Source organism: Oncorhynchus keta, chromosome 21 (assembly GCF_023373465.1).
Source record: "Oncorhynchus keta strain PuntledgeMale-10-30-2019 chromosome 21, Oket_V2, whole genome shotgun sequence".
NCBI classification, from domain to species: Eukaryota; Metazoa; Chordata; class Actinopteri; order Salmoniformes; family Salmonidae; genus Oncorhynchus; species Oncorhynchus keta.
In genome coordinates, this window is record NC_068441.1 from 12024347 (window position 1) to 12041694 (window position 17348).

At 44.0% G+C, this 17348-nt stretch overlaps 1 protein-coding gene across 2 annotated transcripts in view; it reads left to right on the plus strand.

Moving 5' to 3' along the window:
• LOC118399846 (cadherin-4-like) overlaps nt 1–17348 on the plus strand; it is a 244939-nt gene that overhangs the window by 161114 nt on the left and 66477 nt on the right. For both annotated transcript variants that reach the window (XM_052473342.1, XM_052473341.1), the window contains 2 exons: nt 3007–3233; nt 12485–12667. In XM_052473342.1, the coding sequence (XP_052329302.1) occupies nt 3007–3233; nt 12485–12667 (410 nt within the window). The remainder of the gene's footprint in view (nt 1–3006; nt 3234–12484; nt 12668–17348) is intronic.

Consider the following 17348-nt stretch of genomic DNA (forward strand, 5'->3'; position numbering starts at 1 on the left):
TTCTCTCCCCCCTCCCCACTTTCACCATCCTCTCTCTCCACTCCTCTCTCTCTCTGTCTCTCTTTCTCTCCCCCCTCCTCACTTTCCCCATCCTCTCTCCACTCCTCTCTCTCTCTTTCTCTCCCCCACCTCACTTTCCCCATCCTCTCTCTCCACTCCTCTCGCTCTCTGTCTCTCTTTCTCTCCCCCTCCTCACTTTCCCCATCCTCGCTCTCCACTCCTCTCTCTCTCTTTCTCTCCCCCCTCCTCACTTTCCCCATCATCTCTCTCCATTCCTCTCTCTCCTCCTCCTTCTCTCTCTCTCTCTCTCTCTCCCACTCTTTGTCTCTCAAGCTCACTTTTCACACTGTTTTATTTCTGTCTCTCATCATCCTTTTATCTCTTATTTTCCCCCACAGCTTGATGTGTTCATAAATCAGCACTGTCTCCACTATGGCGTGATGGCGTGAGGCGCATTGGTGGTTATTCCATTGTATCTGACTGTGTTCCAGATCTGTTACACTGTACCTGGATTATTTCCGTCACAGTTGAAAGGGTGGTATTTGTAGCGGTCCCTGTTAACTGGATGTGTCAGTAAACACAGCGTGTCCCCTCCTCTCTGGTATGTCAGCAGGTGGGCAGAGAGCTGGCCCAGTGCCCTCCGAGACCAAGCCTGCCTGTCACAACGACACGCCACAGCGCCACCGCCAAGGCCATGCGTGTGTTCCCATGCCAACCACCCCGCTGTCACAGGGGCACAGGGCCACGGGTACAGACGTGCCCTCAGAACCCTGTGCCTTTCTTATGCTAACACACACACACACAGACACACACACAGCCTCAGAACCTACACCCCTACAGTGAGCCCCCCCAAGTCACACGCCACAGGAAACTCGCTTAAATGACAACATTTAGTCTGTTCTGTTTAAGCACATTGCAGCCATTGGCACAATACAGCCTGTTCTTTGCTGTGGCACCAAACTGGTTGTTTTTCACATAGAACCATGTTGTTTCTGTCTGAGTGTTACTGCAAACTGTGAGACGTTGCTCATGACTGATCTTACATTTGAAACTTCAAAATAGTGAAGGAGTGAACAGTTAATCATTTCGTGGTTGGATGTGAATTTCTCCACATGGAAGAGACTTGCTGTGCTCTGCAGAGCTTCCTTCCAGGGTAGAGAAGGTGGATTGTGTTTGTCTGTTGCTGTAAGATTGATGCACACATTGTCAAAATGATGTTTGCCGTTCCTCCATTACACGTACAATTACTCTCCGGGCGAAGTCGCAGCCTAATTTGTGTGATGGGTGCCTGCAGTTGTTGAAAATATTTTGTGTTGTATTAGTCTGTTGTTTGGTGCATCTTTTGACAGGAAGCTGGGCGATAAATTGGATAGATGGCTTGATAAAAAGCTTGTTGTGCAGAATTCTTCACGGTGGATTTCGAAAAATGACATCTCCCCGGCTCATAACAGACGATTTGTTCCCAGGGTGATTTATGAAATCAATGTGTCTTGTTATCAGCAGCAGCAGTGTGACTGAGAGATAAGATCGACGCACAGCCTTTTTAAACAGAAGGAGAAGGGGATGGAAGCTGGGTGCACCCTGTGTGTGTTTGTGTGTGTGCGTGCGTGTGCGCGTGTGTGTATATCTTTCCTATATGATAACTTGAGATAATCCTGCAACAGCGCAGCACTAGGACTGAGTAAGGGAAAACTACAGAAAATGAAATGTCTAAATTGATTCATCCAGAGTCCACAGTTTCTAGAATGCTGCTTATTATCCCCAGCAATGTGCAGACATCATAATGATCATAAAAGCCATTCCACCAGGATTAATGTTACGGGAGTAAATAAAGACCAGTTATTTGGCCCAACAGTAATTACAAGTCAGAGCCTGGTTAACCTTGGTGATTTTACAGACACTTAAATCCCCTTCTTAAGACCTTGTTATTGCATTTATTGTGTGTGTATATGTGCATGTCTTTTCTGGTGGTGTTGTATCAGTTACTTCGGCAGTGTTCACACCTACATTCTCAGACAAAGTGCTACAGATTGTTTAAACCACATGACGAATGCTGCTTTGAGACCCGGTTTATTTTCCTTCTTGCCTCTTATCCCTCTCTGGGCTCCACTAAACAGGCCTGGGCTCTAGAAGCATCCCTCAGGTGTCCGTGATGGCACCATCTGCTAACTAGAGATGCCTAGACATTTATCAGTGGCCCGGCCACAGGAGAGAATGTTTTCATACCCTCCGTCTCTGACAAGCCACTACCTACATGACTCACTCTGTTGGGACACTTGGCGATGACAGAATGCTTCAGCACTCAATTCTGGAGGTGGCACATGCCAAGTCCGTGTGAGCAGCAACAAGATGTTGAAAAGTAAAAATACTTGACATTAATGTCTGAGTGTTTTGCCTGAAATTCTCAAATCTAAAATAAAGTATAAAAGCTTTGATTATTCCTCTGAATGAAAAGATAAGGTATTGATAGTGAATGTTCAGTCTGCATAACTTTGGTGTTTTCCCTTAGATTTGATGTGGTTGAGCTGGCAACTTGAGGTTATCTGTCATTGCAGTGTCTAATATCAAAGTGCTCCATGCCATCTCCACCCCTTCTCTCTCTCTCTCTCTTTCTCTCTCTCTCTCAAAATCAGTGGAGGCTGGCGGGAGGAGCTATTGCTCATTGTAATTGCTTGAATGGGGAAACTTGACAGAGAAAGACAAAGCGCTTCAGAGTGTGCTGCACTAATTTGACATAGCTTCCATGTACCCCTGTCTCTCCTCAAAAACGCAAGGAAATAAGGATTTGTTTCATACATCTATTTTGGTTTCGATGGAGATTAAAAATTGCCTTCACCTCAGAAGACAAGATGAGGAGAGATGTGTCTTTAGGGAGGTGGAAAAGCTATGCCAGCATTTCACAGCAGTCACGTCACCAGATTTGTCACCTCATCCTCTCTCTTTTATCCCTACCTCCCTCCCTCTCTCTCTCGCTCCCTCTCTGTCTGTCTCTCTGTGTCTCTCTAGTGAAGTTTGACGACTGTCAGCACAGCAAGGCTGTGGACTTCGAGAGCAGCGACCCTAACTTCAGTGTGCGTCCTGACGGCTCGGTGTACGCGGAGCAGGAGGTGGCCAACCTGTCAGATCCAGTCCAGTTCATGTTGACCGCCCGCGGAGGTCATGACCCTCATATCTGGGAGACCACGGTCAAGCTGGCCTTGGCTGGCCACCCGCCTTCTGTTCCTGTGAGTCAGGTAAACATATATACACTGCTAAAGCCTTAGGTATAGACACACCAACACACCCCTGCTACTGACAGACCTTACTGAACCTCAGTTGTACAATTGCATGGAGACACGTACATTATTTATACACTTGGAAAACCTCTAGCCTCTCAGGTAAGATCAGTTTACAATGATCCTCAAGTACATTATATAAAACCACATTTCAGGTTCTGCTTTTCAATATCATTAACAAACATTGCTTTTCAAATAAGATGTTGAATAGTGGGAGGCTTAATGCTCCCTCCAGGTCATGCTTTTAATCATAGAAAACGTCCAAGAATTGTGTAAAGCAATTGCAGAGCTGGGATTAAAATTCTGCCCACTCCTCCCAGCACAATAATGGAGGGCATGAAATAATTGACATTGATTGAGCTAATGTTCCACTCTGAGGGAGGCATGCAGGAACCAGGTGATGTGGTAACAGCACTTTGTAATTATGTTCCCACGTCGTGGGAGCAAGAGAGATTCAATAATAGAACAAGAAATAATTATGTTTGAGCAATCAAATGAAAATGTGAAAACCAGTTACATGTTTTAAATTGATACATTTTTGTTGGAAATCGCTTACAACTTATGCTAGGTACTTTCCGGACACTTTTCTTTCCGGCAGCAGTGTGTAATTTTGGTCAGCAGGTGATTCCGAAGTGGAAAATTGCTGTTATCCCCAGTAGAAAAGTTGTCATAAGTAATTTAAATTGTTTCATTAAATGTGTTGCCATGAAAAACTAAATTGTGGAAATGTATAATTCAGGATAAGGGATTTCTCAGACACTAAAATCTTTTCAGAAACAAAAAAGACATGCAGCAAATGGTCATACTCTGGCTCAATATATTGTTAACCCTTTACAATCCTAAACCCATGTTAACCCTTTACAACCCTAAAGCCATGTTAACCCTTTACAACCCTAAAGCCATGTTAACCCTTTAACCCTAAAGCCATGTTAACCCTTTAACCCTAAAGCCATGTAACCCTTTAACCCTAAAGCCATGTTAACCCTTTTACAACCCTAAAGCCATGTTAACCCTTTACAATCCTAAACCCATGTTAACCCTTTACAACCCTAAAGCCATGTTAACCCTTTACAACCCTAAAGCCATGTTAACCCTTTAACCCTAAAGCCATGTTAACCCTTTAACCCTAAAGCCATGTAACCCTTTAACCCTAAAGCCATGTTAACCCTTTACAACCCTAAATCCATGTTAACCCTTTAACCCTAAAGACATGTTAACCCTTTACAACCCTAAAGCCATGTTAACCCTTTTACAACCCTAAAGCCATGTAACCCTTTAACCCTAAAGCCATGTTAACCCTTTAACCCTAAAGCCATGTTAACCCTTTATACAACCCTAAAGCCATGTTAACCCTTTACAACCCTAAAGCCATGTTAACCCTTTAACCCTAAAGCCATGTTAACCCTTTACAACCCTAAATCCATGTTAACCCTTTACAACCCTAAAGCCATGTTAACCCTTTTACAACCCTAAAGCCATGTTAACCCTTTACAACCCTAAAGCCATGTTAACCCTTTACAACCCTAAACCCATGTTAACCCTTTAACCCTAAAGCCATGTTAACCCTTTACAACCCTAAATCCATGTTAACCCTTTACAACCCTAAATCCATGTTAACCCTTTAACCCTAAAGCCATGTTAACCCTTTACAACCCTAAACCCATGTTAACCCTTTACAACCCTAAACCCATGTTAACCCTTTACAACCCTAAAGCCATGTTAACCCTTTACAACCCTAAACCCATGTTAACCCTTTACAACCCTAAACCCATGGCTATTTGATGTCGGTTAGCCACTGTATTTGGTCAGTCTCTAATTCCAAGAAAAGCTAGGTGAATGGTTACTGAAGGGTAGAGAGAGCATGCATGTATGTGTGCGTGTCCTTCCCGATGACATTAGGGTTTCCTCCTCCTACCATGTGACCCAAACAGCACTGCAGACAGGCAGGGGTTCACGGGACTCACAGATGTGGCCTTTTTTTTAACCTTTATTTTACTAGGCAATTCAGTTAAGAACAAATTCTTATTTCCAATGACGGCCTAGGAACAGTGGGTTAACTGCCTGTTCAGGGGCAGAACGACAGATTTGTACCTTGTCAGCTCAGGGATTTGGACTTGCAACCTTTCGGTTACTAGTCCAACGCTCTAACCACTAGGCTACCCTGCCGCCTAGAAGAGCCCTGTCCTGTCCTCCTATACAGGGCCCTCCTAATGTCCTGTCCTCATATACAGGGCCATTCTAATGTCCTGTCCTCACACACCTGGCCCTCCTAATGTCCTGTCCTCACATCCCTGTCCAGGCACAGCGCCAGGATGTTTTCTCTCTCGGGACTAAGGGAGGGCTTGACCAATATGTGGGGGTGCTAAGAGAATTGTTGATTTTCATGACTTATTTATAAGGAAGTTCTCATTTCTTCAATAAAATCAGAAATAGCTATCACAACGTCAGAAATGACATCATTAATATCCTAAGTGCAGCCACAACGAGAAGTGCAATGCATTCAGCCTATGCCTGTCAACTGTGCACACACTTGTAAAATGAACTGGCTGTCTTCACAATCTTAGTGATTATATTTCTATTGAAAAATAAAGTACTTGTAGGCCCTAGATACAGTGGGGCAAAAAAGTATTTAGTCAGTCACCAATTGTGCAAGTTCTCCCACTTAAAAAGATGAGAGAGGCCTGTAATTTTCATCATAGGTACACTTCAACTATGACAGACAAAATGAGGGGAAAAATTCCGGAAAATCACATTGTAGGATTTTTAATTAATTGATTTGCAAATTATGGTGGAAATAAGTATTTGGTCAATAACAAAAATACTGGTTTGCCCAGTATTTCATTCTGCATTTCATGATCCGTGTACTAAGCGTTTCGAGTATCATCTGAGATTTTCTTGTGCAACTGTTTTGTCGAATTTGCCTATGAACTGTAAAAGTTCAAGGAAGTTTCCCTGGTTGACAGCCGTGTCGTTTTCTATGTCTCCTCTCTGTGAAAGTCCCTGGTATGGCAGTGTAACGCAATGACTCCACAACTGCTCTCATATACTCTCTGTTCTCTGACTAGTTTAGAATGTCCATCACTTAGTGTTGCATATTGTTGAGCCAGACTCTTTCTGAATAGTCCACTCATTCCATGCTGTCACTTGAACGAACGTGTGGCCTTCTTCCAGTTCTGGTAGCCATCGTGGGTAAATGCCACCTTCTCTCCACCATGGTTTCCTGGATGTTGCAAGTGGCCGCATGCAAAGCAGAAAGCACGGTCCTTTGAAATTGAATATTACAACCATTTGTAATCCTCATACCATCTACGATTGAAGTAGCGATCCTGATGTCCAACTTTTGTGGCTGGATAACGCCGAAGAAGAGGGCGCCTTGGTTCTTCAACAGGTGACTGGCTTAACTCAGAGGGAGCGGTGGCTGTGCTAACAGTGCAGCTAACGGTGGCTGTGGAGCAGCTAGCAGCGATAAACTTCTCTGGTGCTCCCTCACGTCGTGGCTCACGGGTTTCTCTCGCCGACTCATATTTCTTATCTTCCTCTTCTTCTTTGGCCCCCTCGGAGACAGGGTTTGGATTTTCAATTCCTACCCGCACTCTTCTCTTGGTCAGAAAACGGTCCATTGCAACTGGGCGAGATGGGCAACTAGCTAGCTAGAAGTTAGCTCACGTAACATAGCCTAACGGGCGCGAGCACACACACCAGACTCCCCTCCCACCACCACCACAAACACACACACACACACGTCATAGGGTACACACCCACGCAGCCAGGGATCTGATTGGGAACAAAATGGCTGGTTATGAACTTTTTCATATTTCTTTATGTAAAAATACTAAAACGTTTGAGGGGGCCTTACTGGGGCTACACAGATTTGTGACGGGGCTATAGCCGTCCTAGCCCCGGGGTAGCGCCGTGCATGTCCCTGGCAGTCCTAATGTCCTGTCCTCACATCCCTGGCCCTCCTAATGTCCTGTCCTCACATCCCTGGCCCTCCTAATGTCCTGTCCTCACATCCCTGGCCCTCCTAATGTCCTGTCCTCACATCCCTGGCCCTCCTAATGTCCTGTCCTCACATCCCTGGCCCTCCTAATGTCCTGTCCTCACATCCCTGGCCCTCCTAATGTCCTGTCCTCACATCCCTGGCCCTCCTAATGTCCTGTCCTCACATCCCTGGCCGTCCTAATGTCCTGTCCACCCTCCCTCACTCCCTCTTCTGTTTCCTTTGGAGAGGTAAAGCAATTAAACTCAAATTCACCAACAACAACAAAGCCACTGTGGAACAGCATTCTTCCCCAGCAGTCTACCCCAACTGTTTTCTCATTTCATTTGGGGATGCTGTTGTCTGGAGCCTGCTGGTTTTCTGTTCTTCCTGATAATGAATTACACCCACCTGGTGTCCTAGGTCTAAATCAGTCCCTGCTGAGAGGGGAACAATGAAAAAACGAAATGAGTGGAACTGGCTTTGAGGTCCAGAGGTGAGTTTGAGGGTTCTGTAGTATTGATTCAAATAGTATTGTATACGGAACGATAATACAGAATTGCTTGCTCCCAGTTTCAAAAATAGATGTCTCCTACTCAGTGAGGAGCAGATTGAGGTGATAAAAGTATTGACTGAAACAGAGGAATGTTGTGAGGGCACAGACATTGAAATATGTGAAATGCTGTGGCGGAGTTGTGTCATCTGAGCCACTCTGTGTCATCTGAGCCACTATCTCTGAGTCAATAGTGTTGAAAGGGAGAGGGAAGAACAATCAGATTACACCAAAATATAATCAACATGCAATGACAACAGTACAATTTTAAAAGGTGCTTAACCAGCCAAAAGATATTAGGTGATTTAAAAGATAGACGGCTCCATTACCAGGTAATTGCATATATTACGTTTCAGAGCAGACGTGTACAGGGACTCATTGGACTCCTGTTATTATGTTATATTAATAGTTGGCTTGATTTACCTCTTCCTAGATGAACTGTGCATAGTGCTTGGTATGTGTTGGTGTGTGCATTAGAGCGTATCTGTTTATATCGGATGCACATTTATATCTGTGAACATAGTTTGTCTACCTCCTGTTTAAGAGTATGAGGCATTAGTAGTGTCACTCTGGCTGCCAGGTACTCAGGCTATGGTGCCCTACATGTCCACTGAGTCTGTATGCACATACCCCCTGCTAATTTCATGCTGCTCTGGTCTGCCTTCTCCTGCAGCTTAGAGGCAGAGAGTCCGTTATGCACCAGTACACCGAGTCTTACTTTTATCCCCCTTCACCAGAATACCTGTATGTGTTAGATTAGAGAGCAGAGACCCGTACAGTAGCGGGGAGGGGTTTAGGACCTAGGGTCTTATTGGTCGGTGAGGTGGCAATACAGGGTCTGAGAGTGAAGGTCATGATGACTAGTCTGTGTTGTGATTGCAGCCCAGTTCTACATCCACAAGAGGAATGTATCAATAGTCATAGCAGCCTTCTTTAATTCCCTTGATTCTATAAGAGGTCAGATTTGGGATACCTATCTTCTCTTGATTGTCCTGCCCGTCGCCCCCCCTGTTCACCACGGACCACTGCTCTGATCAGGCCTCGTCGGGGAGAGAATAAGCGTGGGAGAATGAAGGAGCGATAGAACAGCTCAAGATCAACAGTGAATGGAGGATGGGAAACGAGCACATACTTGATATTGTGTAATTGAAAGGCCCTGTTTAGTGTTGCCTCCTGCTCTTCAGAATGACAACCTCCAGATGTCAGCTCCAGGGCTGCGGGGCTGACTGATGCCCCAGTGACATGCAGCCTGGCTGGGAGGAGAGAGCAGCCAGCTGGCCAGCCCGCTAGCTCTGGGCCTAGGGAGCTCCGGGTGGTTCTGGGACTGATTTCACACTCCAAGATCCCTGCTTGCACGCACACACACACACACACACACACACACACACACACACACACACACACACACACACACACACACACACACACACACACACACCCAACATACCTTTCTCACAGCACAAAGAGCCTGTTCCAGTTTCCCCTTTTTTCTTTCTAATTGTGGTGATGTTTGTCATTGTGCCAGCTTCGCAGGGCTATAATTTGCCATGCTGTTTGGAGTGTGAGTCACGTGGATACACTGCAGTGGTATCATCCATAGACAGGCTCTTTGCTCTGTTGTGGATACCTCGTTTGGAGGAATGTGGGAGTTTGCCAATGCAACAGCGATCAGATGCATCGACCCCATTATCAGCAGCCCTGATGTCCTGCATTCGTCAGCAGACTAAGGTTTTGATAATGATGGCGAGCAGGAGTAGTGTGAGTTATTCAACAGATATCGGAGGTGCCGATAAGGACTTTATCAGGGAGGGAGCACATGGGGTAGAAACAGAGGTTCTATGCAAGAGGCAGGGAAGCCTTGGAGCATCATGGGTACCATCCTTACTCATCCTCACATAGCAGCATCTTTACATATCAACTCCACCCTCTCTGCTTTCTATCAATATAGGATCTCACATTTTATTTGTCTTTTTTTTCTGTTTTTCTCTTCCCCCTATTTCCTTTCTCTTTGTTTATGTCAAACACACAAATTCACGCATGCACGCGCACACACTACCTCCACCTGTCACCCATGAAAGTAATGGCACGCTCGCATCTCGCACCACTGCCCCTGTGCTGGTACCTGTGAGTGTTGTGGATGAGCGGAGCTGAAGCGAGAGTTATCTTATCTGGGCACCACATCTGGTCCCCTATCCCTCACTCTCCCCCCTCTCCCCTCTCTCTCCTGCCCGGCTACCTTCATCACTGCTGCTATCAGGAGGCCTGCTGTAAAGCCCTGTAGTCAAATCCACTAAGCCGTGAAGAATTAAAACAAAGGGGGGGAAATATACAGTATGTTTGCTCAGGTTTAGCTTGCATCTGTCTCTCTGTCTGACAAACCGTATGTGTATGGATAAGCTGACCTGCCCGCCGGTGATTCAAGTTTGAGTTGGGTGTGTGCGTGTCCTCTGAGTAGGTTTAACAGAAGGATTTCTGCTTGGCTTCAATTCTACAGCAGCATGCATGTCTCTGTTTGTGGGGAGCAGGAGAAACAGCAGGATCACTGGGTCACACAAACACTACCATCTCAGGCATGAGGACACAGCAACCCTCCCTGGATAGATACCATATACACTTCCCAGAGGTCTACCAATGCAGTATGTCTTATAAACACAGAGGGACAGATTTACAATGTGTTTACACCAGTGTGTGATGTACCTGTTAATATGAAGAGATAAAACATGAAAGAAAAAAATCCCAAAAATCAAATGAGGGATTAAGATTAGGTAAAGTGTAATGTATACTGAACAAAAATATGAACGCAACATGTAAAGTCTTGGTCCCAAGTTTCATGATCTGAAATAAAAGATCCCAAAACAGATAATCCATCCATCTGACAGGTGTGGCATATCAAGAATCTGACTAAACAGCATGGTCATTACACAGGTGCACCTTGTGCTGGGGAAAGTAAAAGGCCCCTCAAAAATGTGGAGTTTTGTCACACAACACTGCCACAGATGTCTTAAGTTTTGTGGCAGCGTGCAATTATTTATTTTTTAAATGTAACCTTTTTTTAACTAGGCAAGTCAGAACAAATTATTATTTACAATGATGGACTACCGGGGAACAATGGGTTAACTGCCTTGTTCAAGGAGAGATTGACAGATTTTTACCTTGTCAGCTCGGGGATTCGATCCAGCAACCTTTTTGTTACTGGTCCAATGCTCTAATCATTAGGCTACCTGCCGCCCCAATTGGCATGCTTACTGCAGGAATGTCCACCAGAGCTGTTGCCAGAGAATCTAATGTTACTTTCTCTACCATAAGCCGCCTCCAACGTCATTTTAGAGAATTTGTTAGTACATCCAACTGACCTCACAACTGCAGACCAGGTGTAACCACACCAGCCCAGGACCTCCACATCCAGCTTCTTCACCTGTGGGATCATCTGAGACCTGCCACCCGGACAGCTGATGAAACTGTAGTATTTCTGTAGTATTTCTGTCTGTAATAAAGCTCTTTTGTGGTGGAAAACTCATTTTGATTGGCTGGGCCTGGCTCCCCAGTGCGTGTGCTTGGCCTTTGCCCTCCCAGCCCCAACCAGAACTGCTCCCGTCCGTGTATGCAAAATCCATAGATTAGGGCGTAATGAATTTAAATTGACTGATTTACTCCTATGATCTGTAACTCAGTAGAATCATTTAAATTGTTGCATGTTGCGTTTTATAATTTTTGTTCAGTATAATTAAAAACATGTTTATATTTTATTCTCCTCTTTTGTCTAACAATATTTACATGCGTACATTTTTTTAAATGATTATGTTTTACCTTTATTTAACTAGGCAAGCCAGTTAAGAACAAATTCTTATTTTCAATGACAGCCTAGGAACAGTGGGTTAACTGCCTGTTCAGGGCCAGAACGACAGATTTGTACCTTGTCAGCTCGGAGTTTTGATCTTGCAACCTTTCAGTTACTAGTCCAACGCTCTAACCACTAGGCCTCATGCTCTGGGAAACTAGTCTTTGCTTATAATAGCAGTGAATCGCCAATGATCTCACACACTGCAGGATGACTGTTGGTCCTCCTAACATTCTAATCTTGCTGTTATTGAAGTGATTTCATCAATCCATTTTCATTTGGAGTAAGGCCTCTTTCAGGGGGATATGTCACGGAATGCGTCACACGGAGCAGCATAGTTCTGAGACTCAGAAGGTCAAGTTGGAGACATCCAACTGCGATTTTTCAGACTGAGAAGATTTTTGATGGATAAAGACATAGAAGTCAACCTCTGTGGACTGTGCAGAGGCAATTGGTAAGCTTTCTGCAGGACTAATACCTGAAATTCATGCTAAGACTGGGTCCTCTTCGGTGATTTGCCAAGTGCGTTAAGGTGAAGAGTCAAAAGCATGGATTGTATTTGAATTGGAAACCTTTTTATTTTCATTCATTGGTGTATTATCTTCAAGAAACAGTGAAAATATGTTTTATTATGTTCCTTGTCATCTGACAAGGTTGATTTTCATGACGGATTAGTCACCTGTACTTTCCATACTCTACACTTTTAGAAGATGAACTAATAATTCATTGACACCACTCCTTTCTATTGAGACTTTACATTGTGTAGTTGGCTCTCAAGTTATTGTTGAATACTGTAGGTCAGCCAATGTACAATATGTGTTGATTTCTTGTCTTTTCAGATTGGGGTGGAGGATATGATTGCAAGGGCCTGGGACTCTAATCCCAGGGTTATCAAGTTTCCACGGAAACATCAAAGAAGCTCTTCTGCCAATGGTCTGAGACGACAGAAGCGAGACTGGGTCATCCCACCAATCAATGTGCCAGAAAACTCTAGAGGACCCTTCCCACAAATGCTTGTCAGAGTGAGTGACAGTTATCACACTTATCAAGAACTACTGATGTACAGTTAAGTCGAAGTTGTCTTTTTTAAATGTTAAAAAGCTACTGTATATATCCTATTCTCAGTTGGTAGTCGCTTATGCCTGTGTTGTAAACTAGAAATGAGTTCATCGTCAATTCTGAGAACAACAACTCGAGCTTGCTCTGTTTTCACTCCCGCGGATCATAAGGCTTTTTACTTTTATTTGAGCCAAAGCCAAAGACATCTTCAAGCCAGACATCCCACGTTTGTCTAAGGGTCACTCACCTAGGCAACTGAAGAGAAGGGTAGAATAGATCTCATACAATCACTATGAAGGGCTGAACAGAACACCACACTGGTAGTTTCTATCAAGGACCTTCAGCAGGTAAAGAGAATGATTTGAGTGGTGATGCAGCACCACGTGATTGGTTTGGTAAGCCTTTAAACTCTACACAGACAGAAATCCAGACACACAGACAAGAGGATACAGACAGATGGACACACACACAGCACTGCTTCATCAGGTAACTGTCTTAGAAGTGACAAACCATCTCAATTCCTGTTGGCATTATATGGCAGCTCTGCCAGTGTGGTTAGTTCTGTTAGCTCCATGGTTCCAGGATGCTCCTGGAAACTGTGTGCTGCCTCTGTTCAGACGTCCAGGCCAGAGATAGCTTTCTCTGGGCCACCACAGAGCTCCCTCACGCCCATTTGTATCGCGCGGCTTACACTCCCGGATTACTGAAATCGCCTTTCACCAACGAGTCGGCAAGAGGGCAGATTTTCCACCAAAGCAAAAAAACACTCATTCACTCACCCACACAAACACACAGACTACAGGAGCAGGGTGGATGAGGGGAGGCGTAGGATTGTACCACCCTGCTGGAGAAATGAACACCCCTTCATCTCCTTTCATCTCCTTCATATTCAGCGTCAGATGGTTGGGTTTACTGACACCCCGGCGGTTCCTGTGTGTGTGTGTGTGTGTGTGTGTGTGTGTGTGTGTGTGTGTGTGTGTGTGTGTGTGTGTGTGTGTGTGTGTGTGTGTGTGTGTGTGTGTGTGTGTGTGTGTGTGTGTGTGTGTGTGTGTGTGTGTGTGTGCAAGCGCATGCTTCGATCATAGCCTTTAGCTGTAGTAAAATAGTTATGTTCCTTAACCATGGGGGGTGCGTGCATCACATCTGTGGCCCAGTGCGGTATTAAATGCCCTCTTCTCGCTGCAACACCGCTTGGCTGACTGGGCCGTTCCATTGTGACAGCGAGCCAGTGAAGAGAGCAGAAGGGATTTAGTTCTTTATCTCTCGTCTTAGGGGGTTTTCACATATAGTCCTCTTTAAAATAACCGATCTCAGTCCTCTTTAAAGTCAACTCTGGGGTAAAATAACTCTGTTCTCTTTGTATTCACACTGCCCTTGCATTTGAATTTGGACTCTATTTTGTGGTATGTGTCCTCTTTGCATTCACATTTCTATGTTTAGAAAGGATAAAGGATATTTTTCCAACATTCACTCAATGTACTCTGGGTTTTTACAAAGTACAGGGCAAGCCATTACACCAGAACAGCTAGATATACCTACACACTTAGTAAAAAATTGCTATCTAGAACCGAAAAGGTTCCCTTTTAAGAGGTCAAACCCCTTTGGTTCCAGGTAGAATGCTTTTAGGTTCCATGTAGAACCCTTTGCACAGAGGGTTCTATATGGAACCCAAAAGGGTTCAACCTGAATCCAAAAATGATTCTACCTGGAACCAAAAGTGTTCTCCTATGCGGAGCCTTTTGGAAACCTTTTTTTCTGGAAGTGTACTTACATTTTGGAAGCTAATAGATTACATTTTGGAAGCTAATAAATTACATTTTGGAAGCTAATAGATTACATTTTGGAAGCTAATAAATTACATTTTGGAAGCTAATAGATTATATTTTGGAAGCTAATAGATTACATTTTGGAAGCTAATAGATTATATTTTGGAAGCTAATAGATTACATTTTGGAAGCTAATAGATTATATTTTGGAAGCTAATAGATTACATTTTGGAAGCTAATAGATTATATTTTGGAAGCTAATAGATTACATTTTGGAAGCTAATAGATTGCATTTAGTTAAAAGATTTGACATAATAATTGTAATCAGAAGATACTATTAACATGTACGTCAATATTATTGGTAACAGAATAAATAACAGAAGAAAAACTACAAATTAAATTGAATATTGTACTCCCAACGTAGGCTACTGCCCCTTTAAGACCTATGTTGTGATTCTCACCCAATATGTTGGTGTCTTCTCACACTATTCTAACCCCACTATCAAATAAACTGCTTTTAGCCTGTAGATCACATATTGCAAACTAATAATATGAACAAAAAATGAACACATATTTGGACATTTCTGTGCATGCTTGACAATCTCTAATCAATATCCAAAAAAGGTTTTTCTGCAAACCTGAACATTATATCATCTTTTCTCTTTCGTGGGACCAATGTGAGGGTTAATGGAGGAGAAACAATGTTGCAGTCCCCAAGCCTGGGGAGCGTTGTGTTCACATTGCCCTAAAAAGGGAACCGGACTGAGGAATTCAAGCGATCTGAACTCAAACCACTTCAGTTTGATTCGCTTTGGGGGCTCTTTTGAAGGGTCTGAGTTCCTTTGGAGTGTTCACACTGCATAAAAATTGTCTGAAAGAGGGACCAAGTGTGAAAATACCGTTAGAGGTGACCGAGAACAACCTCTGTGGCGACAGCAGCACACTGAGTCCCCCATACGTCCAGAGCTTTAGAAACTCTCCGACTATCTCTCGAGCTCTTTTATGAGGTGAGACAGTCCCAAACAGCCAGATTCACAACTTAAAGTAATTCCCTGTTTTCATCTGAGAAACCTTTTTTTATTTTATTTTACCTTTATTTAACCAGGCAAGTCAATTAAGAACACATTCTTATTTTCAATGACAGCCTGGGAACAGTGGGTTAACTGCCTGTTCAGAACGACAGATTTGTACCTCGTCAGCTCGGGGGTTTGAACTCGCAAACTTCCGGTTACTAGTCCAACGCTCTAACCACTAGGCTACGCTGCCGCCCCCTTCACCAGGTTTGCCAGTTTGATTTAGTTGAACACATGGAGAAGATTTATGTTTCCATTAACACATGTAATATGAGGCCGCAGGAGGCAAATGTGCCTGAGTTATTGTTTGTGATTTGTTTAACCCCAATTACATTCAAAACAGAGTCTGGATAATAAACAATAAACACACAACATTCATGATCAGCCAGTTGGTTTCCAATTAGGGACTGTTCTCTGTTTTAAGTCCATTAGTCCATTAGTCCATTAGTGCTCTGGCTTGGAGTGAAGGGAGTCTGTCCACTTTAATCTGGATGTCTGGCTCCGGCCATATCCTTATTATCCTCACCTACCTCCACCACCCACCACTACCTTCACCACCTTCACCACCCACCACTCACCACCGCCATCACCACCATCACCCATCACCACCACAACCCACCACCACCTACACCACCCACCACTCACCACCGCCATCACCACCACAACCCACCACCACCATCGCCACAACCCACCACCACCACCCCTAACTCCGCCACCCACCACCACCACCATACACCACCACCCCCACCACCACCATTTGACCTAGATAGTTTGTGTGTATGCATTGATATGTAGGCTACATGTGCCTTTTCAAAAAAATGTAGTTGAAGTCTGAAGTTTACATACACCTTAGCCAAATACATTTAAACTCCGTTTTCACAATTCCTGACATTTAATCATAGTACAAATTCCCTGTCTTAGGTCAGTTAGGATCACCACTTTATTTTAAGAATGTGAAATGTCAAAATAATAGTAGAGGATGATTTATTTCAGCTTTTATTTCATTCATCACATTCCCAGTGGATCAGAAGTTTACATACACTCAATTAGTATTTGGTAGCATTCCCTTTAAATTATGGTCAAACATTTTGGGTAGCCTTCCACAACCTTCCCACAATAAGTTGGGTAAATTTTGGCCCATTCCTCCTGACAGAGCTGGTGTAACTGAGTCAGGTTTGTATAGGCCTCCTTGCCCACACATTTTCTATAGGATTAATGTCAGGGCTTTGCGATGGCCACTCCAATACCTTGACTTTGTTGTCCTTAAGCCATTTTGCCACATTTTTTCCTCCAGACATAACGGGGATCATTATGGCCAAACAGTTCTATTTTTGTTTCGTTAGACCAGAGGACATTTCTCCAAAAACTACGATCTTTGTCCCCATGTGCAGTTGCAAACCGTAGTCTGGCTTTTTTATGGCGGTTTTGGAGCAGTGGCTACTTCCATGTTGAGCGGCCTTTCAGGTTATGTCGATATTGCTGTGGATATAGATACTTTTGTACCCGTTTCCTCCAGCATCTTCAGAAGGTCCTTTGCTGTTGTTCTGGGATTGATTTGCACTTTTCGCACCAAAGTATGTTCATCTCTAGGAGACAGAACGCATCTCTTTCCTGAGTAGTATGAAGGCTGCGTGGTCCCAAGGTGTTTATACTTGTGTACTATTGTTTGTACAGATGAACGTGGTACCAAAAGGCATGGTCTTGGCTGGTTTCTTGTGATTTGCACATGATGTCAAGCAAAGAGACACTGAGTTTGAAGGTAGGCCTTGAAATACATCCACAGGTACACCTCCAATTGACTCAAA